Source organism: Anomalospiza imberbis, chromosome 3 (genome assembly GCF_031753505.1).
Source record: "Anomalospiza imberbis isolate Cuckoo-Finch-1a 21T00152 chromosome 3, ASM3175350v1, whole genome shotgun sequence".
Classification (NCBI taxonomy): domain Eukaryota; kingdom Metazoa; phylum Chordata; class Aves; order Passeriformes; family Viduidae; genus Anomalospiza; species Anomalospiza imberbis.
In genome coordinates, this window is record NC_089683.1 from 78,573,254 (window position 1) to 78,599,191 (window position 25,938).

The window sequence follows — 25,938 nt, forward strand, 5'->3', positions numbered from 1 at the left end:
AGGAAACTGTTTCATCAGGAATCAATCTTTGCTGCCTAACAGTCAGTTACATTACAATTGTAGTACCAGGTACTACAATCTTTCTAACCATCACTAGTAACAAAATTAATTATTGGTAGATATTTTCTTCCCCCAACACACTTTGAATACCAGAAAGATCCATTTTATAAAAGATAGAAGAAAAAGACATACCAGAAGCAACAACAACACTGTAATTGTCCTGAAATCCATTTTCTGCTTTAACTTTTTCTTTCTCCTCATAATTCTTCTTTTCTTTATCTTCCTTCTGTTCATTAATTAGCTTAGCTGTAATACTGGGTGTATCTATGTGGGGATGGAGGGGACAAGGACAAACAAAGAGAGGAAAGAAAAGCATTTCAAGATACTAAGTTGATTTTATTAGTTTCTAAGCCGTTAACAAGGCTATTCTCAACTACTGTAGCATTTCAGAGCTCCAACACACACAGCAATAGTCTTGTCAGTAACTCTGAATTAAGGTATTACAGTAATTCTGCCACCTTCTCCCCCCAAAACTCTGTTCTCTGACAATTTAAATCTGTAACAGTTTAAAACCATTACTTGATGCATCAAGTGTTTTCACATTAAAAAAAACACTAAACCACTGCAATCAACCAAAAATGAGATTAAGCAAAAAATCTCTATCCAAACCCAATGAACCAAAAAAAACCCACAAAAAATCTTGACAAACCAACAACAGCAAAAAAATCCAACAAAAAAGGAAATACTAAAACTTTTTTTTAAGGACAGCTGCAGACTTATTTAGACAGGCTGTTGTATTTGGGTCTGGGTATCTCTCGTTACATACTGATCCAATTTCAGAACTGGTAAATTCTCTTCCTTTGAAATTGAAAGATGCCTTAAGTACATTACACAACCAAATCTTGAGCTGTTTGCTTAAGAGAACATTAGATTACTGCAGTTCAACCATTTCGGTTCAATCATTAGTGTAGATCACAACTACCAGTATGTTATTAAATCTAATCTAATTTGTTGAATCACTGATGATTAATGACAATGGACGATTTCATACTCTGTATGGTACAACACTGGCCAAAATGGCCAAGTAATTCTCTAATTGCTTCTGAGTAGTAACTTGTTTCCATATAGCCACAGCAGCTTTAAGGTACAACTCAAGACCTACAAGTACCATCCAGCTACCTTTAACTGTCTGTCACCAGTGGGTGAGGTGCTGAAAGGGATGTGATTTGTCTGCTTGGAAATGTATTATGATTTGTTCCTGAAGACATTAGTTCTATCTGTATTAGACAGCACCGGAGACTAAAAAAAGATACAGAGTGTGAAACTACTGCCACTTAGGATTCAACATTCACACAAATACACTCTCTTTACGTATAGATCTCTGTGTATATAGACAAACACATATGTGTGTATATATACACACACGCAAATGTATCTATCGATGAGACTGTGTACGTTCTTGTCTTTAAAAAAAATTTCATCATCATTATTATTATTACATTTCTGAATTTCTCTAGTTTTGTCCCACGGACTCAATGTTGTCCACCTACTGTTGGGAAATTTAAAGGTCATTAATACAATTATTAAAGGAGATTAAGCAATGGTATTGTAACTACTCAGGCGATACCCAGATTCGATGTTCAGTTTTTCTGAGTCAAGCAGTAACTCAAGATTAAGATGCATGAAATACAAAACAACTGGTACTCATCCAGGCAATTCTATCTGCTGTGTACTGCACATTTTCTTCCTATGGTGAAGGGATGCAAGCAGCAGATCTATCAATGATTTCAGGCACCCTTTCTCACCGTCTTTTATTAAAAGCTGGGAAAAAAGTACAAAATGAATATGGTTCTTGTGATTTATTCATGCAGAAAGTATGAAATGGTTAATTTGAAACACTAACAGTAGTAAAGAAAAAAGAAGTTAACCCAAGGGACAGATTCTGACACAAGATCTTTCTGATTTCCTGTTGCTGTAGTGGTGACAGCCTTTTCTTAATTTTCTACCCCAGTCCACCCTTTCTCTCTCTCTCCCCCCAAACACACAGCTTGCTCCTCTTATATTCAAGACTTCTTTACTCTGTCCTAACCATGGACTTCACAGAATGCCATACAAGAACCACAAAGCCAAAGCATAACAATGCAGTAGCAAACTCTAAAGTCATGGTGCCCTACAAAGTCAGCACTTGACCATTTTGAATTACAGACATGACAGTTTACCGTATCATCACATTCTCCTCTCCAGTCCTTACTAGCACTGGCCATCAAGCTGACAACAATACACCACTAAGGCAGCTACTCAGTACAGTTTATGCCACTGCTCAACAACTGATCCCTACCTCGTATGGAGTGACCATCCCACCCATTACAGTAATGAGATCCTTGCGCAGTTTGTGGTCAGAAAAACCTTAGTCAAATTTCACACATGACTCTCTGGACAGTAAATAAATATAGAATTCTATCAGAAATAGTAAAGTGTTCCTTGACAAATAAGATACAAGCATTTAGCTAGGAATGGATATTTTTCTTTTAAAATCCTAAAACACATCTTGTTTGATCTAGTATTGTGCCAAATAACATTTTAGTACTCCTATCAGCTTGTTAGGCAACATTTCCTGCCTCAACAAATTTGTAAATGAAAAAATTTTCCACACATATAAAAAAGCAATAGATGCTTTTAACTCCATGAAGACCTGTCTCATAAATTAAAATTTTGATCTACCCTGAGTTCCAAAGAAGTACACATTCAAGTAAACCTACATACAGGAGCATGCATACCTAGTCAGATGAACAGGCAACTAAGTGCATACCCTTCAGGGCACACACATCTCCCATATGGCAAAAACATAATTGCTCTAATGATCTTTGATTTTTCTTTGGTATATTGAGAATCACATTTTAAGAATAAAGAGGATAAAGTCCTGGATTTGTTTATTTTTTTTAAACTAGACATGTATAAAACTGATTTTTCATTTAACATGACCCAACAATTTCTATTTGTTACTAGAGGAGAATCAACTTGCATCTTGCTTGGCTTTACCTAGAGAACTCTGGCATGGACATGACATCTTCAGTATGAATTCTCTTCTTTAACTAATTTAAAAAAAGTTATTAACCCTAATCTTTAACATATAGTTCTGTTTCCTAAAGTATTTAATAAGCACTAAAATTAAAGGTGGGATTCATTTTAAGATTAAGATGTCTACCATTTAGGTGTCAAAATCCATATTATGGTCTGTGAAAGCCTGATCAACAAAGTTCCCTACAGACAGGTTTATCTCTCAGTGTATATTCACGTAGTATGACTGAAAGTACTGAAATTTTAAAAACAAATAAATAATGAATGCCTTAACATTATCCTCTCACTGTGCATAATTTTAAAATTAATATCTTAAAGTAAATTATACTTTTCATTTTTCATTTAGTAAGCAATTGCAAATATTTATATGGCAGACAAATGTATAACCACAGAAATTAGATGGAGCCTTTATCAAGGTCCTTTTCACATGACACATATCTCCATTTTGAGATGTATCACTAAGTTCCAGGACATTTAACTGACAACATTTGGGGAAATGTAATGAATGGATGAAAGACAGTGTGTTTTAAAGACTGATATTTGCAGTAGCACTTGTATGGTCAAATAAACAATATAATATATATTTTTTTAACTGCATTTAAAAAAGAAGCAAAACAAAACCATGAACTATTGCAAACTTGCCTGACACACGATCAAGAACTTCTGCTAGAGTTGTTGAGACAGGCAAGTGAAGAGTACGAAATTTGTGTCCAGCTCCATACATTGGATGCTGAATTACATGACTAGTAGCATTAATTCTACCTTTGTACAGCTGAAAGGAAAAAACAGTCAACATTAATTATGACTTTAACACTGAGAAATAACTTAAACCACTATGTTCTTATAAAGCCATGTCAGCTAGACAAAGCTAAATTCTTAGTATGCTAAAAAAGAAAACTAACTTCAACTTTGAAGGCATACAGTAAAATGAAAGAAAAATCCTTCAACTTTGGAGGCATACAGTAAAAATGCATCAAATTAGGACATGTTTAGTTTTTTAACTCAAAATAATTTGTTTTGAAAGCCTACAATATTTTTAGGACCAGAAACAGTATGATATCATCTTTGCTATATAAAAGCAATCATTTTACATAGCTGTAATATGAGAGAAAAACTGCATGCCTGAGAATTGCAATTATTTAGGAAATGAAAACTTAACTATGAAACTCAATATCGAAAAATAACAATATACCCTGAGTAGAGAAAGATGATGTTTCTCTGTTGCTCTCACTTGAGGAGGAAGTTTATTCTAGACTTAATATCTATTTTTTTATTATTATGACAGGTAACTAAGTCACCATTAGTAAAAATATCGCAAATATTTTACCATAACATATTTTAGACAGCCCTGAAGACCTGTTTATTAATATGCACTTACAGGACCAATTTATTGTTGTGCAATGCAATGAAAAAAAATTATATTTGCTGACAACCAGAACTAAGCTTCTGAAAAACAGTTTTGTAAGAACTTTAAGATGACAATGGGGAACCAATCTTTGAAAGGTTATGTTGTTGGATATTCTAGAAGTATATCCTGTACATCTACATTATTTCTAAGGTTTCTCTTTGCATGTTATAGGAGGAATCATCTCAGTAAGAACACAATTTCCCAGTGTTTTTAATATAAGAAATGGAACTATGACAACTTCAAGACATTTTTTCTGCTTTTACGTATCTAGTAACAGCTTTCTGTAAAAAACCTGTTGTATGTAAAACAATTAACAGAAAACTGATGCTACCTTTACACTGTCAGTGGACCTGCTAAAAATTATTTAGCCAAGTTAGAACATTTAAATGTTTGTGCTAAAACTGTATTTGTGCCTCCTTTTCCATTTTATACTGTCCGACAGTATAAAATATACAGTTTCCCTCTCATGTATCTCCTGCAGTACTTTACTTCTGAGATGCAGAAACCACAGCTGCAAATACTGTTTTCTGGATGGGAGTAACAGATCTTCTAAAGAAACTTGTGGTTTTACCCTATTTTTTTAGTCACAGCCGTCAAGGAGAGCACTTCAGACATCAATTATAATTCTGTTCCCGTGAAGCATGTGGGACCATAAAGCATACATCTGCTTTATAAATTAATTCACGTATTTGTCACTCAATTTATTCATGGCATTTTGGCTAACTGCTGAAGCATGTCCGCCAATTTTGACTATGACTGATCCTTAATGAAACTGCTAAGGTCGACTGAACAGATGTAGTATCTATATTTATTGCTAGTGTGTAAGGGTGCTATTAAAAAAACCTCTGTAAGATAAATTTCAGTTGTCAGATCCTTCAAAAACAGTACATTTCCAATAAATATTTTGTGTGATTGTAACACAGTGCCTTGAATTTTCTTCTAAAATGATGAGTTACAATTCAACAGCACTTTCCTTTCCAAAATTCCATAATGTGTACAGCAGAAAAAAGCTGCTAACATTTCAAAGTTGAATAAACTCAGACTTAAGACTTGAAGGCTAAATTTATTCCACATTTACCATACGGTATCAAAAATTCTTACCGGACAAGGCGACTGAAGAAATAAAGTAACTTTCTCATCCTCTAGCATCAGCTGCAAAAAAAGCCTCCTAATAAATCCTGAAATATTTCCAGAGGTTGGGAGGTTCCCACGCTGAGGAGAGGACTGGAACAATTCACAGAGAACCTGAGAATGCAAAATGATACCAGACTTAAAATATTTCTACATTTAGGTCTTTAAAATATAGCTCTACACAGCCATAGTAGGCAGTGCCCGAGATCCACTCCCAGTTATCACACAAACCAGCTCAGAAATGAGCACTACTGAAGAAAATACCTGCAGCAATAAGGCCTTTAATATAAAAGTTTAAAATGCTGACTACAGCATTAAAGTAATTGTAAACATGTAGATTTCTCAAAAACATAAAAAACTGAAAAGAAAGTAGTTATAAAAACAGCTTTTGAATCCCTAAAGCAAACACCTTCCATGGCATAATGCACTATTACTCCCAGCCACTAACAGAGAACTGACTCAATTTTTTACTGAAGTCTATTTCTTCCTAGACCATCATTATTTTTAATGCTGAAAAGCCATTTTTTCATTATACTTGCATTCAGCTATGTCTGCAAGGTTAATGAATGTGACAAAGATAGCTGAATTTGCTCTAGAATGCCAAATGCAAAGCCATATTCTGCAATACCCTGTATTTCCTTGGACAGAGATTGCACAAGGAAACTTCCCAGGATATCTCCTTAGGTTACTAATATTAAATATGTGTAAAGCTTGCTGTTCAAATTCCATTTCACAAAAGTTTAGCCCTATCCAATTAAACAGTCTTTTGGATTTTGGTCTAAAGTTTATTTCTCTAAACCAAGAGGAATACAAATCTATATACAGGACTGGACAGCCATGCCAAAACTTTTTTATATGTTTCAGACTCAGATCAACAAGCTAACAATTTTTATATAAAATTTCTCCAGTCAATGACAGTTTACAAAACCCCAAGTTATTATAAAGAAAGGTAAAAAAACCAGAAAGTTTCCAAAATATTAAAACATTATTCTTTTTCTCTCTCACCTGCGCCATAAGTCTCTGGTTATTAGGATGACAAGAGATGCATTGCAGGAAGAAAGCAACTGTTGCATTTTCAATTGCTGTCCGCTGCTGAGTGGTCAGTCCTGTGGTTGCAGTTGAAGAAAGCAAGCTGGATCTTGCACTGGTCTGCTGTGCCGTCATATTGTGTCCTCCAGAGGTAGCACCAGAATGGCACAACAGGAATAAAAGTGCAGTCCACAATGGATTGACTTCAGAGCCACCCAACCAATCCTTCATCATGTGGCTGTTGCCAACTTCTGTCAGAAACCTGAGAACAGGAGCAACCAGGTCTGCCGTGATGGGCATTTTATTAAAGTGCTGTGGAACATGGTGCCTCCTGAGCCTGTCCTGGGTAATATCCACTGATTGTGCAGTGCAGTCAGAGCTAGAAGTATGGTTAAAGCAAAAACTAGCAAGACTTCTTACAAGCAGTGATGGCAAACCTGAGTCCAGTAACTGCTTGATAGCTTCAGGAGACTGAGATGAGGCAGCAAGCGTAGCCAGGTGAGACTCTGTTAGTGCAAGTGGGGCTTGTGCATTTTTAGAGTCATCTGTCAAAGATGAACTAAGGTCCTGCTTTTTGCTGTCATCGGTCATAGACAGTCTGTGCTGACACTGCACTGGAGGAGGAGTGATACCCATCCATCCCATCAGTAAGGAAAAATAGTTTGGGTGGATGTGGCACATGGAACAAAGCAAACTATCAACAGCTTTCTTCAAAACCATGTTGCAGGGAAGAGACATGGACCAATTAAACAGTGACCTGTAGAAGACAGAAAATCATATCAATACATAGTCTGCCAGTTATTTTCCCTTTTTTCATCACTGGTGCATACAACATTTTTGCACTTTTACGATTTACTATTATAGAACCTGCTATGAAACACTCCATGCTGAACTTGGAAACTTCTTCTGGATCACAGTATCAGCAGGACACTGACTACCCAAAACACATTTCTCAACTGTATGCTTAAATTTCTTTCACCATACTGTATTTTAAATAGATATAAACCAGCTGCACACAAAAACGAGATTTCAGTCTTTTGACAGTTGTCATACATCTCATCCATTTTTAACCAACTGCAACCTCCTTCTGCTGTCAATTCTCCAAGCTGCAGCTGTTAGGGTCACACACATGACCCTATGTGTGTGTACAAAGGTCATTTACATGAAGGTCTCAATTCCTTGTAAGAACTTTAACATGTTTAAAAATGTTCGAAAAATTTTCCTTATTAGGCATTTTCCTAAAGATGCTGCTAAAAATGAAAGTAGCAACAACCTCTTTGGTTGGAAAACACAACTTTGTTATCCTTACTTGACCTAAATTTAGGACACAAGTTAACAACAGAATTATTCCTCAGTGATTCTAAAATCCCACCTACCTTTGGCATCACATCCAAGTACCATCTGCTTGAATGCTAATCCAAGGCACATGAGTGCAGAAGCTAATTTAGCTCCTGTTATTCAGCTTAAATTTCAGAAGGGGTACTTGTAAAGAAAAATGAAAATTTCTTCACACAGACTTGTCCAGAGTATGTGAAGTACTTTAAAAAAAAAGCCAGTTTTCCAAACTGCTTTCACAGAACCTTGACACCACAGGTGTCTTAATATTTACATACAGAGGTGAAGACGCACTTAACATTACCTTAACATTTACATACAGAGGTGAACATGAACTTCATGCCATTCAATGCAAGGTTTTTAAATTAAATTTGGATATATTATTGTATCTTGCATTCCCATTTGAACACAAGGATTGTTTTCCCTTCTTCTGGATGGAAATGTAATTCTACGTTTAGTGTAAGGGCATCCTAGGAAGTCAAAGAACTCTCTGGGTCTAACCAAAAGTAGAATTTATCACCAGTCAAGGGTTGATAAAAACCCCTCCCCAACAGAAAACTCATCTCAGTGGCTAAATGATCTATAACTCTGGAAAGACAGTCACAATTTCCAAAAGTCCACATGTAATAAAGCTACACTTAACTCTTCTTCAAATATATATTAACACAATCCAAATGCAAAAATCTTCTGGATGAGTTCATGCTCTATAAAAAATAAGGTTTTTTTCTAAATATGTATTTAAAAATAACTAGGGGATTAGCATCCATTGGCCAAAGCAAAAATACTGAAATGGAAAATAGAGATAATGGGAAAATATTTCCAAAAACAAAGTGATTTATCACATGAAGGAGAAACTTGGAGCTATAGCTAGAATCCATTACAATATTTCAAAAGTTACAATATCAAAGAAGATGAAGAATACACATGAAAAGTTACTTTTATTAGAAAAATTATTTGCCCATATAACTCTGACAAAAAAGCTTTTATATTTATTAAAGAATATATTTTACAATTTGCTCCAGATGGTGGCCTATCTGAGTGATAGTTTTATATCTGGGAGGAGGCAGGGGAACAGGGTCATATTATAACTTGCATACTCAAACTAGGTACAAACTATAATTTCTCCCTGTAATGAAAAAAACACACTTTCCTCCAAAAGACAGGAACTCAGCTGTGAAACCCACTTTTTTATATATCTAATTGGGCTGTCCATTTTGTAAAGTCCATTTTTATTAGAGCTTTTCCTTTTCAAATGCTAAAATGTATCTTGAAAATATATTTCTGTCAAAGTGTATTGCTAAAAGGATTAATTGACCTGCAATTTAAATCCTTAAACAGATTCCCAAGATGAACAAGCTCATTTTGAATTAAAAATTATCTACATCATTGTACCAGTGATGTGTCTTTGGAAATTGTCTTCCTTGAAGTCATGTTGCACATATGTAAGAGCTCCACATGCTTGTACCTGTAGCCATAACTTGATGATGTTTTAATGTCTGACTATGCCTAAAGGAGGCTGGTTGTGGAAAAATATGAAGGTTTCCTAAGAACAACAACAAAACCATGTGCAAAGATCTCTTCATTAACTGCAACTGCATTCAACAGTACAAATCAAAGATGCCTGACTAATGCTAGATACAATAATTTAACAGTTATTTTTCAATAAAACATGTGAAACAATTTTATGTGATTTATTTTGTTTTGTTGAAATGGAAGAGATAGTTAAGTAACATAAATTGCAAATATTAGACTATATATTTTCGTTTTGGGAATCACTGAGAGTACACATTTGGTGTTTAGGGTGAACTCCTCTTTAGAATGCATCAAAATGAAGCAAGTTCATAGTTTAAGATTCACTCTAGATTTTGTGCCTTCATTTCTTTCAGGTCAAACTGGCCAGAACAGAAGAGAAAACTCCAAGAAAACATTTCCACCTTCCCATCTCTCAGTTACAGATATTGGATACTGAGACAAATAAAATAATGCTTCTGTGACAGCATCCTAATGAAGATCACTTATATATACTGTGAAAATTACTGCAAATAATTTCAACAAGAATAGTCCATTAAAAGACCTCATGAATGAAACCATGAACCAGCTTACCTTTCACATATATGCAAGTATACACATAGATTTCCTGTTTCATTTCAGATTTTTGGGTCTTTAAACACAATTATACCTGGAATTGTGAAGTGCAGCTTTGAGTTTAGAACTACAAAACTATCTGTTTGGATATCTTTAGGTATCCACTCTATTAATTAGCTTCAGGCACATCACTTTCCACAACTATTTCACAATAAGTGCCCTTCAAGTTGTATTATATCCGTGAACAAAACAACTTAATTACAAAAATAATGTGGTGCTGAACTTTGCTTTACTTACTCAAAGAGCTCCCTGTCCAGCAATGCCGGCAAATCGTATTCAACGAGCAATTCGTAACTGTGCCACAAAATTGCTGCTACGCAATGCAGGTGGGAAGGAGATGGCATCAAAAGCCCGTACTCTCTGGTTGAGCTATTGGGACAGATGTAGCTGACCCGGCCACTTTTTTTCATAGCTGCAACTCTTGCAGAATCACTGACCCATTTCAGCAATGCTTGAATTCTGTAAGACAAGATGATGTTGCACATTATAAACGAGCAAAGAAACACTCAAGAGTCAAATTAGCTTGCTGTTTTTTTGTAATCCTATTTACATATTTATCTCTTTCTTTGAAGTAAAGTTCGAGAGTGAGCTCAAGTTCTTTTTTCTCAAGACTTATATCAGAGCAAAAATTAATTTAAAAAATTCATCTTGGACAGCCAAATGTGAACCTCCTACAGAAAAAGAAAATATAGCAGGTATCTGAGTTCTGACTATTTGAGAGAAAAGTCAGTTGAAAAACAAAGTTTTATCACATTTATAAGAACAGAAAAAAGAGGGATAGCATTCCCTGGAAAGGATGAAATGAGCTAGGACAGAAAGCTGGGAGAGCTTTTTCAGATTTCTGCACTTCCATGCTACCTTACAACAATCAGATTCCAAAAATATTTGATTTTGTGAACTAATATCAAGCCACTGTTTAGTAGGTTATTTTTTGTATATGCTTCCATATGACAACCCAAATAACATTACCTATCTTTTGTTCCAGGGTCTTGAGTTGTTCCAAGCTGATAAAGAATGTCTATTGTGGAGTCAGAAGAGAGACCATTTAATCTTCCAAACAGTAAAGGGCTATTCAGATCTTGCCGCATTCAAAAAAAAAAAAGGGGAGGGGAAATAATAGAAGTACTTACATATGTATTTTTAAGTGTACTAATGACATTATCACAAAATTGCAATATTAACAATGAATTAAGTTTTTCCATTAACATAAGGATGAAATTCCTATACACACCACTGACTCAAAACTGTGCATTTTCTATGTCCAATGTTCAGCTTTACTATAAAAGGAAAAGCCATTACAACATTCATCATATACAGGACTTAGAGGTTTACATAGTAGGGTTTTCTTCAACATATTCCAAAAAGACATGACTAATTCCAATAAAGCTGTCGAACCTCTTACTTGACAGAAGCAAACGCTTTTTTTTCAAAATGAAAGCTTATTTAACTCCAATTTCCATCAATGAGATTACAGCTGAAGATTTCCACAGATTATTTCCTATTCAGCTTCTCCTCACTGTGCTCATCCTCTGACCTGCCAGAAAGTACTTTCCTATCTAACAACATTCCAGCAAAAAGGGCAGTCTATGCTGAAACACTAACTTACGGCAAAAGAAGTCATAAAAAGCCATTTTAAAGAGAGCGTCTTCTGTTAGCAGCCTCAAAACAGGGAAAATTGAATTTGTTTTCTTTTATTTAGAAGCTACAAAACAGCAAAGTAGTATGAAACCATAAATACAAAACCCTCGGTGCACTAACAGAACAGCTTCTGCAAAACTTCACTGTGGGACATAGAATGTAGTTGTATCTTCATTATGTACCTCCAGACATAAACATTTTCAATGCTTAGTGCTATTCAGAATTCATACTGTCCTACAGACTACTGCTGCATTAGTTTCCCTTAGCAGCATTTGTGGCAGTGCTCTTTATTTCAAAACATCTGGACACAGTATCTGAAGTAAGAGGCATTTAGGATAAACTGTGCATCCTATGCTGTCTTCAGAACACCCATCTAATTATGAAAAACCAAACAACCCTGGTTGCACTGCTTTATTCTAGTAGGACTACCCACATACGAAGACTGTGATACTTAGAAGCCCAACAAAGCACAATGTCAAGTTCTGGCAACCCAGGTTCAGAATCAGAAAGCAACATGCAAATATACTGTATTTGTACTTTTATACAAGCAATGCTTTTAAGAAACAACTGAAAAGAAATACACTGCACTCACCTGCAGGATCACTCCCTGATGCTGAGCAGTTTCTTAGAAGAATGTCAATCAATTTTAGGCCAATTCTGGTGGACTGAAGCCCAATTTTCACAAGCACAGCCTCAATGTTTGGAGAATGCATCCCACAGTAAGGGGACATTAGTAAAGCAGCACATGTCTGCAACAGATTAGCAGTGGGTGCTGCAGCACTGGCCATCATTCCTTCCAAATCACTTATGTGAGTGAGGCAGTGGTGTAATAATCTTAACCATCCAATACTGAAAAGGAAAACAGAAAAATGAGTTAATGTATTATTTTATTGTATTACTTTTTATCTGTAGCACAACTACCTGTATTAGATTACAGGACAAGTACTGCAGAAAACTTGTATGACATGATCAAACATCATCTGAGCAAAGCAAATGACTGAATTTAAGACCACAATGAAATACACATTAGTAATGCTGTTGCAATCATTGGATTAAGATTATAAGAAAGGCAGGGACTGTGGGCAGAAAGAGTTAAGAGCCTGCAAGTTTTACTACTAAGGTTTTTCAAGATTTCTCGATTCACGTACATATTTCTTCCAACAGGAAGAAATCCTTCCCTGGTGAGGGAAGGATGAAAGGGAAAGTGTTTATATATGGGTATGGGGCAGGTTTGGGTTTTACTGATTGTCAGGTTTTCTTCTTCTTTGTTGGGTTTTATTTGCTTGTGCATTGTTTTTATTTACATCAAGGTGAGTGAAAAGTGCAATAGTAGCTAGCATTAAAATTATACAGCTGCACAACTTCCCTGACATTACAAACTTTTAGGATCATACATATTTACAATAAACTACAGTGAACTTTAGGGAACCTGATTTAAAATGCATATAGAAAAAAGCACAGAAATTAAAAATGTGTTAGCTATTACATTTCCCTCATGTCTCTCATTCTTTGACAAAATTGCTCTGAAGTTCTTTTAATAATAAATCCTGAGAAAGAAACCTATTGCAATGAAATCGAATTAGAAACACATCTATTAGACTTTACACCACAATACTGTTTAAGCTAGAATCATGAACAATATGGCAATCTAAGCTGTATGTGAAATAAATGGCATCTTTCACTGACAAGTTCTAAACTAGCAGGCTGTTTCCACAACTAACCTTTACCACAGTTTTAAAAAATGCAAACTTTATTACAGATCCTAAATTAGGATTACAATTTAATTTTAGGAATAATTTACTCCTAAACCAATTGGATTCATCAATTAAGAAAGAGCAAGTTCTCTGTTATGTCCAAAACAAAATTTATGCCAAGTTTATTGAATATATCTTTTACATTACTGTCATTCTTTTATTGAGATACTTACAACATTAGGCCGAAAGCTACAATAAAACATTTCAAGAAATTAGGAATATACATTCACCTTCTTTCTTTAGATACTGGTTATTCTTGCATGACTTTATTATAACCTTTACTGAAGTAAAAATATAATATAATTTGGCTCTAGTAATTTTCTTCACTGCGATTTAAGAGCAAAGACCAATTTCAGCTATACAGCTTTTATAAATATACTCTGAAAGTATTCATGTTCTCTAAATTTACTTATGCTCTCAAAAATTTTCCCTGCAAAGGAAAGGTTTTAAAAACTTTCCCATGCTCTCTTCAAATTTATAAACATTAAAGTTCAAAGATTAAAGATTTAAAATTAGCGAGTTTTTACAACTTAGTAAGCTAAATTTAAAAACCAGGAAATCTCAAAAATCTATCCAGGAAATTAAATTCAAAGTTGGAAAATGTTGATACTTTTGAAAAATTCCTTAAGTGTTCATTTATTTTTACTTTTAAAATGAGTAAGAAATTCAAAATGCCACCTAACCAAATAAACACTTTTGAAAATAAATCTTGCTGATATGCCAGAATCATAGGAACCTTCAACTCCTATTTCTGAAACATCTGCAAATAGCAATATTAGATATGACTTCCACAAAACATTCCACTGCTCTATTTCTACTCCTGCTCCAATACTTATGTAACTTGTTGACTTCTGTAAGGATAAAGTGGTATTTTGGCACTCCATTTTTTTTGACAACTGCCTACCCATTAAAAACACAAAATGCAACTCAAAATGCTTTCCCGTGCTTTATATTCTCTCACCATTGCAAGGACAAAACATTCCCTTTAACGTCTGCAGACTAAGCATGCTACTAAAGAAGGCAGAAGTACTGCTTCCCTTCATATTGGGAAAAAAAAAGGACGAAGAGTTTGCTACTGAAAGATCTGACTCAAAGAAGAAAACACCATAAAAAGCCCAAACCCTAAACCATGAACTGGCACAAACTGTCCCCTGACACGAGCCTTACCTCGTTTTGGAGACCTGGTCCTCGGAGGGAAGGAAGGGATTGTTGACGGTGGCAGAGGAGGTGTTTCCGAAGGCGGTGAGGCCCAGCAGTTTGATCTGGGAGAGGCCCAGGGTGCTGGCATCCCGAGGACGATGGAGACGAAGGCAGACAGCTGAGGCAACTTCAGCTTTTACCAGCTGGATTTTTATATAGGTGAGACCGCTCGTGATAACAGGAGTTGACAAAGGTAACATATTGACACCATCTGCACTTATTTCAACAGATACTGATGAAGGGCAAGCTACAGAGTAAGATAAGAAGGTTTAACACTATTTTTAAATCTGTTCTAGTTTGTCTTCATCATGGCTACACAGTCAACACTTAAAATTGAGAGAACAGAATGGCTGAAATTATCTCAGGCAGACACTACTACAGAACTGCAGCTAGAGAACTTGACCTGGGAGATGGTACAGGTACATGTTAAAAAGCACAAGCATTTTGATACATGGTATATAGATTTTATTTCAAAGACTTCAGATGAAGAAAAGTCCTGCCACTGAAAACACTGTTTCCCTATCAGGGTTACAACAATAAGAGCTGAAAATCTCATGCCTTTTCCCAACTACTGTAACAAGCATTTTGCCTGAAGAGCCTTGACCAGTATCACTTTGTCACTGGGCGAAGTTTTGATAAGTATGGCCAAGTTTTTTGACATATTTAACAAGAATGCCACATGACATCTACTATGCTAGAAAACAAGCAGAGGCAGGGACTTCCGTTCTCAAGGAAAGCAGAATTTGCAAGCTTTTCAAACTTATTTTACAGGCATTACTCAAACAACCTCCCAGCTTTAGTTCCTCTGATTACACTCTTTGTATTGTATCCCAACCTTCAAATGTTTGAACTGGCATCAACATCAGTGAATCTACTTACTTGCCAGAGAGGCCAGGTGAGGCTGGATGTGGATCTCCTTGAGCAGCACAGCTGCAGGAAGGTGAATCGTGAGGTCACACCAAGCTTCCTCAGGTAAAAATATGTATGACCATGCAGCAGACCGAGCCCGTCTGTGGGGAGGAGTAGCCTGCAACAGCACTTCAGCAGGCTGGGCAGTGGGGCTGCTCGAGGTGATTGAACCTTCAAAAACAGCACCATCAACGTTGATTATTAATGTTTATTAATAAAACCCAGATTAATTTACAGCCTGAACTGTGGAAAACATCTTTTTTTTTCTGTCTCATCTCTTTCGCTTTATCAGTAACATCCCATGTTTAATGCCCACTGTCCAGTTACTTTTCTTTTACTCCGAACTGTTTTAAATAGGCAGTTCACATATCCACATGCATATGTATGTCCTTGAAATTTGCCAGAGGATAATTGCTACCAAAATTCTAAACTTACTCTCAAGAGTACATGACAAAAACAAACCAAATAGAAAGGTGCAGGTCAAACAGCATGCTTAGAACTTGAACTCAGTTAATTCACAGTTAACACATTTTAAATACTAAAATAACATAAATTACTTAAAAAACAACTTCTGCAACCCTTTTAACTTTAAAAAGGTTTCACATGAAAACCCTTTTCTATAAAAGACACCAGAATAAAAAAAAACTGACCACAGTTGCTGCTTCTTTTTCTACTCCTAGCATAAGTTAAGAATGAAGAAGGAAGATGTAGGCAGTCTTCTTCAGCAGGTTATAGAGCACCAAGACCAGATTTGAGCTGTTCCAAACTCCAGATACTTGGGGTGTTTTACTGTAAAGTAGCTATAGCCTGACCCCACGACTAAATGTCTAGCAGCAGCAGGACACTGATAAACTTTCAACCCAAAATGAATTAAGTCCATCTCAGAGAATAACCACACGATGAGAATCAGAATGTACTACACAGACTACTAAATGATGGGAATTAGAATGTACTAAGTGAGGGCAACTAGAAGGTTAATTTTAAAAGCACATTCTTGACTGAAAGTTAAATATTAAGAGAGATGCCCTCATGACAGAACATCAAGAACTGCAGCACTTTGTAAGCTGGAAGATAAGGTAGGCAAGAACTGACCACCATGTATGCTTAGGATTTTTACTATTTAAAGTAACAAAGAATGAACATCTGCAGGATTTCTAAATTCACCATTTAGAAATTTGTGAAGAGTAAAGTAGATTTCCAGTGGCCCCTATTTTACCAAATAAACCTCTTTTTATTGTCTATCACAATGCCATTATTTTTGACACTCTTAAATCTGAATCACAGGACTGAATGGACTGCTTCCTTATTCAACAACCTCTCCAGAAATTTTAAAATTAATCCCCTCTTGTCAGTGAGACAAACTGTATGAATACATTCAAGGGCTGCACCAGGCTAGTGGGCAGCAACAGAAAACAAAGACACTAGCACTGAAAAGGAAAGCCTTTGTAAGATATTACAGTACCACTACCTCTTAAAATACACATTTTAGTTAACTGGCAGTTATTGTATTGATATCAAAACAGCATTGCAATTCTAACAAATGTTCATACAGACCACATGAGAGCAGTCAGAAGTAGCTATGAGAGCATCAGCAGCAATATCAGCCTTATGCTCCAGCTTCTTCTGCTCTGCTTCACAGAGCTCAGGCTCATTCTCTATCATCCCACCATACCATGATTCTGTATTAACGCCGTCAAAATTGATGGGCCTTAAAAGAAGTTATGAGTCTTATTATGTCTAAGGCAGACGGTGGGCTGGAACCAGGCATCCCCTGACCTAAGGGAGGAGAAAGGGGCTCACCTTGATGCATGACTTCATCAGACACAGATCACTCCCTCTCCTTCTCTCCCCTGTCCACATGAGGCCTTATTACCTGTGGTGGAGGGGACTAACCTCATTCCTCAACATTAACTTGAAACACCAGCAACCCTCTCATTAGAGGATTTAGTAGTATTGGAACATTTGACACTACTGTATTACTTTTTGTTAAGAACTTGATACACATTGAAATGACCAGTAGATATTAATCTAAGAGAAAGAATTACTCACCCAAAGGTGCAAAATTGTGAATTCCTTCTGCATTATCAGGCTCAGAAGCAAGCACTCTGGCTTTCAAACTGCTATCTGTCGCTTTGGTGGGACCAGAATCCAGGAATTTCATAATAGTTGAAACCATGCTTCTTGCTGTGTTAACAATAGCTCTTGTGCTTGTTACCATGTTGTTACAGATAAGTTGAACACCACCTGTGTACAATGTGGGCAGAGAGAAAAAAAAAATACTGCTCAGAAGCACACAATAGATTCCACACAAGCAAAGGCCTGTTTGGTAAACTGGCCCATGTCGACACATATATGTATTCTTTAAGTGCCAAAGAAACCTAAATCAAACTTTTTATTTGATGTGGCTAAAGAAAAGACATTCTTACCCATATCATGGAAAGCCTTCAGTGCCTCACTTGTATCCAACACTCGTAAAATGAACCAGAGCAGTGGCTCAGATAACTGACACGTGGCAAGAGAACCCTAGAAGAAAATAAATTAAGAAATATATGGTTTCATACAAAATTAATACAGTAGAAATTCAAATAACAGCTCTCAGCCTCACCTTTTAGTAGGGAAAACTACCAGGGAAGAAATGCCACCACAGCTGACCTCTCTGCCACCATATACAATACCATGTTCCACAGGGTCAATTCCTTACACAGGAAAAGTCTTTGGGGTATGGAAAACCTCAAACTCAGGGGGTGAGCACCTTCATGGAGATATGAGTACTGAGCATTAAAATAGCCACAATGTGCTTCTCACTTGCACATAATAAAGTATCTTCAAGCCTTTAGCCAGAAACATTTACAGGAATGTCAAAATGTCCTTAGAGAAAACTCTCTACCATAGGCAACAGAGAGAGGCTTCTTAATTTCAGCATCCAAATGAAGGAAGGTTGTAAAAATGTTAACATTTCTTTTACATAGCAATACTTTCGTTTTCTGACCTTACTACTGATTACAGAATCAACTACCTTGAAGCACAGCAAGCCTCAGGGAACTTACCTGCCTTCCCATGTACCCACAGGCCATGTAGGTAAGAATTGGCTGAAGCATCACTTGAACTGTTGTTGCTTTCTTACTAAGCGTTGTCAGGATAGTGAACAACCCATCTCCAACTGATATTGCATCTAAGCCACCATGAAAGTTCTCATGTTTAGTCAGGTGTAAGCCACTTGCACCTAAATGAAAACAGTTCAAAGGTCACAAACTGAGACCTAACAAACCATTAACAGCACATAAGACAACTCAAGAATGTTCAAATGTCCACATGGATTTTACAAAGTAAAAACAGACCAGTTTTCAGGATCATATGACTTACAATTAGTATTTCCAGATATGTAGAAATAGGAAGACTTGACCCAGGAAGTCCGGAAATTTAAATCAAATCAGACCATAAAAATGAGTGTAATTAGTAAAGGAAACGGGATAACTACAAGGATTGGAATCACTCCTAGCTAGAAGCAACTGACATTTAAGATCTTTATTCTGGTAACAATAAAGTGCCCTTGTGCTGCCAAAAACCTCCCCAAACATTTAACACACACATTTCTATCAGAAATACCTCTCCTGGAATTCTGCTTCTTACTATTAAAGCTCAGGATTTATTCATGACTATTTTCTGAATATCAATTATCAGCATTATTGACTACACATTGCTGAGATAACAGACAGTAAGCAAAACAACAGTCTTCCCATGGAAGAGACTCCTTCCATAAATACAACTGTCTTATAAATCATATGACTTTGATCTGGAAGAGCTGTTAAAAGTGGTCTTAGATTTAAATGTAATACAACCACAGAGTAATCCTGTCCCATTTAGAGAAACTGAAGCAGTACTAACAAATAAAAATAAAAATCAGTGTGCTCAAGTGATCTTTGGAGCATGTCTTAAAGAAATCTTTTCGCAAAAGAATTGCCAGGTGTTGTACTTTGGCCATCTTTAAACTGTCAATAAAGCAAAAATTGATATGCAATGCTTGCAGAACAACAAATAAAGCAGTCCTAAGACCCAGCCTCTGTCCAGCCTAGAAAAGTTAAATGGAATGAATGATAGAGCTGAAATCAAGTAAGCTGGATTTACTGTGAGGGAGGACCTTCAGGTGAGGACAAGATAGGACAGAAGGTGAATACTGTTACTGGTATGATTTTCACAGTTTGTCATTTACAAAGCAAAAACCCCTAATGAAACAGACACAATGGTCATAAAAGGAAAAACAAAACGAAAAATGTTTAAAATTCATGTGACAAGTGAATTACTCAGGGCCATCCTGGATCCTGACCAGCTGGCTTGCCAGATGCAGTAAACTAACACTATTAGCATAAATTTTGACACCAGAGCCACTACCTACCAGTAACATTTGCAGACATCTTCTTGTTTACCTATCCTGACAGCACCTTTCCATACTGCATTAGTTATTACATATTTATTACTATATGCTGATAACTAATTTTTGGATCCTGTGTAACCCGGGCTGCAGTCTTGGTTTTTTTTTTTTTTTTCCACAGAAATTGTCCAGAGAGACCTTAATATAGTTTTTCTTGAAGAAACTAAACCCACAAATAGCTGTGTTACATCTTCCCAAAATACATGGACAGATTATTTTCAATAACCTGTATTAAAAACCCTTTGGAAGAACACTTCATTGAAGGGATCAGCTGGCCCAGAACCCTAATTTCAATGAAAAACATTTTGAAAAAATTATCTTTCCAAACTGCCCTTAAAAAATGCAAAACAACTGCTAGACAAAAATCAGTGGTTTAGAAAGACATCAAAGTTGAGAAGAATATCTGAATTTACTCCAAAGAAACACACACTCAGAACAAGCCACCATTACCAGAACAAACTACTTTCAGTGTTCATAACGTATTTATAATCTGACACCAACTACCCAAAGTGAAGGAGGTGCTCTGGAATTAATTTCAGGAAGGTTCCCACAGCACAATCCAGGCTTGTCAAATCCTGCCTCCTGTTTAATTTGACTACTAGAGATAACTATCACTTCCTCAACTGCTTTCATGCTATAATAAACCACTGGTCTAATATGAGGTTTATCATGAGGGCTCCCTGAACAAATAACTGTTTCCTGATAATAGCATTGGTTAAGTTTTGTATCTGCTTAAAAGAGGAGCACAGAAAAGGCCAGAGCAACTTGCTTCAAAGTAAGAAAATGACTGTAAAGAGAACAAAATCTTACAACTATTACACCTGAAATGGAGTGCAGGTCTTTATCTGTCCTCCTGCAAAATGTTCTGCACGTGCAGAAATCCGTGGTATTTCAGCCAGTGGTTTAACTTGTGCAAATAAATGCTATGCTACCATCACAGCACACAAGTAAGTCACAAAGACAGATAGTCTGTCTGAGAAAATACACCTCAGATAGATGTCTTGCAAAGAGCAGCTTTGATTTCTAAGTATCATCATCTCCTTTACTAGTTCATAGCAGGAAGATCCCACCCACAAATATATGACTGCAACTCCTAGAATGTGATGTTAATGCAATTTCTGATAAAACAGAGGAAAAGTTGAGGTATTCTATGAAAGGGACATGACTGTAATTTGTATTTTCCAAAAGTGATTTAAAAAAGGAAAATCATCTAATACATAGCAAACAACTGAGGTAAGGTGTCTTGTACAAAGAAGACTCATTGACTCATCCTAGTTCATGCATAGAGGTATGTGATGGCCACAGACTGAAATACAGGAAATTCCACTTAAACATAAGAAAAAGGCTTTTCTACTTTAAGAATGATCGAACATTATAACAGGTTGCCCACAGCAGTTGTGGAGTTTCCATCCCTGAGGAATTACAAATCCAACAGAACCAAGGTACTGAGCAGCCTGCTCCCAACTGAGGCGGCTCTGAGCTTGTGCAGAAAGGCTGGACTAGACAATCTCCAGAAGTCCTTTAACATAAAGCATTCTGAGATTCAGCAAATTCAAATATCAAACACATTCCTGTTTGATAATTACTGCTTCCAGTTACTGTTTCCCACCTCCTGTTAGGGGCTTTTTTCATGCATCTGTTCCCCTTTGCCTTTTTCTCTGTCTCTTTCTTTCCTGTCATTTCTGTAACACATTCTTTCACATCTACACCCAGAGATGAGACTGCAGAAGTTTTAAATGTTTCACCACCCAAAAGACTTTCCATGTTACTCAGAAAACACCTACCAATAATCATGGCCATAGCACTGCTGTTACACTGGCCAAGTGCAGACAAAATCTGGCTCATAATTTGTTGGTTGGCCAACACCAAGTCCGCCACATATGCAGTTGATCCTTGAGTATTAGGGTTGCTTCCGTTGCCATCTTTGCCTCCTGAAACCTTTTCCTCATCAGACACACTGTCTGTAGTACTGCTTGCTACTGGAACACGGGCACTGTATTCTCGGTTACTGGAAAGTGGCAGTTGAACTAAAATGTTTATCAGCTTTAATAAATCAAACATGAGTTGATCCCTTGTCATTTCTCCACAAACTGCTTTGGCATCACCTGGACGGATAATGTTGGCAAAAAGCCCTCCAAAACATGCTCGAGCACCCACAGAGCTGTCTGAGCCACTGCGAGACATTACTTTGTCCGAACACGTAATGTAATGATGCACAAGAAAGGTTATAGACTCAATCACTGCAGAAATAGTGCTAACTGATACAACTTCAAAATTCTGTTCCAGGGTGAATTCCAGGAGTTTCACTTGAGCATCCAATGGTCCCTGGCCTGTCTGGAAAGCACCCCTGAAAATAAAAAAGAAAAAAAAGAAAAAGAGTCATATTACAAGTTAGACAGGTTTGGCTGTTTGAGTGTGGTCTTTTTCCTTGATTTTTTTAAGAATTCAAATGCACACCAGACTTCCAATAAATAAAAATCCAACTATTTTCAGAAATGCATGTTGAAGCCAAATCTCATCTTCCACCCACATCAAGCTTCTGTAATTTTTTAATATACTGGTCATTACTGCAGAACCTGCTCATGCCACTACTTTCCTGATAACACTAAGGATTAAGAGGTTAACTTTGAAAAAGCTAGGATTCATCTTTTTGTTTTGTAATTCAGGTAGTTTTGTAGGTAAATACTTGGAACAGTCTACATACAGACTGAACAGTCCTGTTCAGTTCTTGGTGAAAAGTTTCCTACATTTGCAAGAAAACATCATGAAAAGCAGTCACATAATACTTTAATATCATGAGGATTATTTACTTGCTAACAGGAAATAATGATGCGTTTTTTGCTTCCCATTGATTAATCTTATTCAAACTTCTAAAATTAAATGAGGAACAAAACAGTTTATAGAAACAGTCCTGAAAAAATATTTGGAATTTAAGTAATTCTAACAGTAAAATACTGCTTTTCTTTACAATTAATCTTATGACCAGACACAGTACAGTTCAGTAATTATCTGTGTTCTTAGAAATAACCATCTATATCCCTTTCTGGTGCTTTGCTTCCATTTCATGGCATTTAACAACAAAAAAAAAAACATTAACACATTTCAAAAACTACTCTTTCAGTGGTCTCAGCTTATTTTAAACAAATGCTGGCATAAAGACACACACTCCAAGACTCACTTGTGAATTAATGATTTTATCGTATTATGACATGTCTCATAGAAATCACTGATCATCAGTATAACCTGGTAAACATCACTCCTGTAATTTAAGTTACAAAGGTAAAATCTATTGGAGAAGACAGAAACCATCTTCTGTAAGATTAAATAACACCAAAGTGCCACCTACTGGGAACTCAGAACTGAGGAAGCTCATCCCTAACTATATGAAGCCTTTGTCTGGAGATGAGCAGAACATCAATACCAGAAAGAAATGCTTTCTAGTGTACTTCAGACTCAACAATTGCCACTGTAAACAATGTACCACTGGAGACAGAATCTTGTGCACACCAGCCTTGCCTTGAGGAAGCAGAACTGTGAAAGATGAGCCACAAGCTCTTCTCTCACCCCTGACCAGAGGCACTTCTCTACACCAGTGAGCATCAAAAGGCTCCAGGAGAGTGGGACAGAGGGTGTTTTCCACTATCATGTGGAGAGAAAAAACTCACCAAAGATAAAGCTATAAAAATGCATATTGCATAAATAGAATTATGCAATCTCATAACTCATCCTACCATGTGAGAAAAGACATCTGTACTATTTTCAAAACATGAATAATTTCTGTAATCTTTCATTAATTCAGACCTCCCAGAATTTTTTTAATATGTAAGCGCATCAACAGTGCCCTTACTTTAGGGAGTTACTTCAACAAGGTTTACATCTTAGCTTTAAATAAAATCAGCCCAACATTTTAGTGCCTCTACTGACACTCCCTTACACAGATAGCTGTGTGTGAATTCCAGATGCACTTTTCTATGTGCCAGGAGCAGCCCAGGTCCTGCTGCTAGTGCTACAGCAACAATGATGATTTCCACTGACATGTAACTTAACAGTATGACAAGGCACATACATATCTGAGTTGTGATTCACAATCACACACATTTTAAAGAAAAGGAGGGTATGAAAGAAAACAAATATGTAAGATTTACCTTTCTGTTGAAAGTATATGTATTAGTTTCAGTAAAAATTCACTGAACATCTGAGGACAAGTTGAAGAAAGGTGCACTTGTAATCGAGTAAGAAATTCTTGCATAGCTTGTGTTGCTGTTGGCCCAACCTAGAAGAAAAGATATTTTAGGAAGAATTATATATAACTGAAATATCTTCAAGAACATTAACATCTTCTAAGAACAGGAAAGCATTGCATAGCTTAACTTGCTTTTTAAGAATTTTTACAGCATCTTTACAGAACTAATCTGTATCCATTTATATTACATGGTTTTCCATTATTAATCATGAACCAAAAGCAAGAAATTCAGTTCTTTGTCTAAGACTTGTTTTTCAGCTTGAGATTCTCTTTTCAGTAATGTGAACTATACTCCATACAGAATCCACTTCTGTGCTAATCTGAATGTTCTTTCACAAACTACATAGTTTAGTAAGTATTTTAATGGCACTGTGCAGTGTTAAAGTTCTGGAAATGACCATGTATTTTCTTGAAAATTTGCTGGGGAAAAAACCCCTGGAACTCCCAGGTGTTTTCTGTCTCCCAAACTGAGATTCCTGTCAAATACTACCTACAATTAAGTTCATTTGGGCTTTTTTTAAAACACTATTCATAGATATTTCAAAGATTGCAAAAAGCAAGAAAACATTTATTGAAATTAGGGAAGACAGCAGATACCACATGAATTCAGAAACAGGCAGAAAACTAAAGTATAATTTTAAATTCAGGAATTCTTAGATATTAAAACTTCATCTTCATTGGCATTTTTATCCCAACCCAACAAGATTTTGGGAAAGTAACTGAATGGAACACTTCATTCACATATGGCATCCTCTCCCTATGGCAAGTCTCCAGAGAGTTGTGAAAACATACCAGCACTACTCAGAGTGTATCAACAACATGAACTTTCCTATGGCTGCTCATCAGAAGCAACTAAGACTATAACTAGAAGAAGAAACAAGACAAGGATATAATACATTATGAATGAACACATATTTCTGTCAAGTGTCTTGAAATCCTATTGCAAAAAGTTTTTCTCCTATTTTAATCGCTCATTACCTGTGGACTGTGTTGATTTGTTCCGTGAGGGTTAGTGCCAGAAAGAAATTTCACTAACACATGAATAAGGTTGGGATCTGACACCAACAATTGGGCAGTACTTTCCTGAGCTCCAATGGCACTGCTTGGACCAGCTTAAAAATAAAGACATAAAAATTATGCGCATAATCTTAAACATTAAGCGTAAATCAAGTATTTTTAGTGCCAATCCCTTATATTTATTTCATTATATGGAAATATTCTCATTTAAATCAGCTACCAAAACCTGCTTACTCAGGACTACAATTCTGAATTTTTCAGTAAGTACAAAGCCCCAAAACCATCGGATCGGTGTTCCAAGCTTGCTAAGGCAGTATTCCTGAAAACTGAGATTCATTTTGTAGGAGCAATACATACAGACATTTTGATTTGTCTCTTTTTGTTAGTCCAACACTTCAATAAGGCTCAAGTGCATTTTTTAGTTTGTCAGATAGAGACAAAGTGCTCTGTTATCCTGTAAACAATCACAGTATTTTTGTTCTTGGCACATGCAAAGACTTCTCAGAATAAAACTGTAGGGAGCTTAACAGATAAGATCTCTGAAGACTGGAATTTGAATTACAATACACCCTTCAGTGATCAAAAAACCGAGCTTTACTAAATGTGAAGTCTTACTCTTGCA

At 36.2% G+C, this 25,938-nt stretch overlaps 1 protein-coding gene across 6 annotated transcripts in view; it reads right to left on the bottom strand.

Annotated features, from left to right (window-relative positions):
• Nucleotides 1-25,938, bottom strand: part of BIRC6 (baculoviral IAP repeat containing 6) — a 173,740-nt gene that overhangs the window by 68,435 nt on the left and 79,367 nt on the right. For 5 of the 6 annotated variants that reach the window (XM_068185301.1, XM_068185298.1, XM_068185300.1 and 2 more), the window contains 15 exons: nt 25,278-25,411; nt 24,202-24,329; nt 21,841-22,403; nt 18,675-18,850; nt 18,054-18,150; nt 17,677-17,871; nt 15,598-15,798; nt 14,686-14,965; nt 12,357-12,613; nt 11,096-11,204; nt 10,364-10,585; nt 6,623-7,403; nt 5,588-5,731; nt 3,721-3,850; nt 193-324 (listed from right to left, as the gene is read on the bottom strand). In XM_068185301.1, the coding sequence (XP_068041402.1) occupies nt 193-324; nt 3,721-3,850; nt 5,588-5,731; nt 6,623-7,403; nt 10,364-10,585; nt 11,096-11,204; nt 12,357-12,613; nt 14,686-14,965; nt 15,598-15,798; nt 17,677-17,871; nt 18,054-18,150; nt 18,675-18,850; nt 21,841-22,403; nt 24,202-24,329; nt 25,278-25,411 (3,549 nt within the window). The remainder of the gene's footprint in view (nt 1-192; nt 325-3,720; nt 3,851-5,587; nt 5,732-6,622; nt 7,404-10,363; nt 10,586-11,095; nt 11,205-12,356; nt 12,614-14,685; nt 14,966-15,597; nt 15,799-17,676; nt 17,872-18,053; nt 18,151-18,674; nt 18,851-21,840; nt 22,404-24,201; nt 24,330-25,277; nt 25,412-25,938) is intronic. The other variant, XM_068185299.1, reaches the window with a different exon arrangement.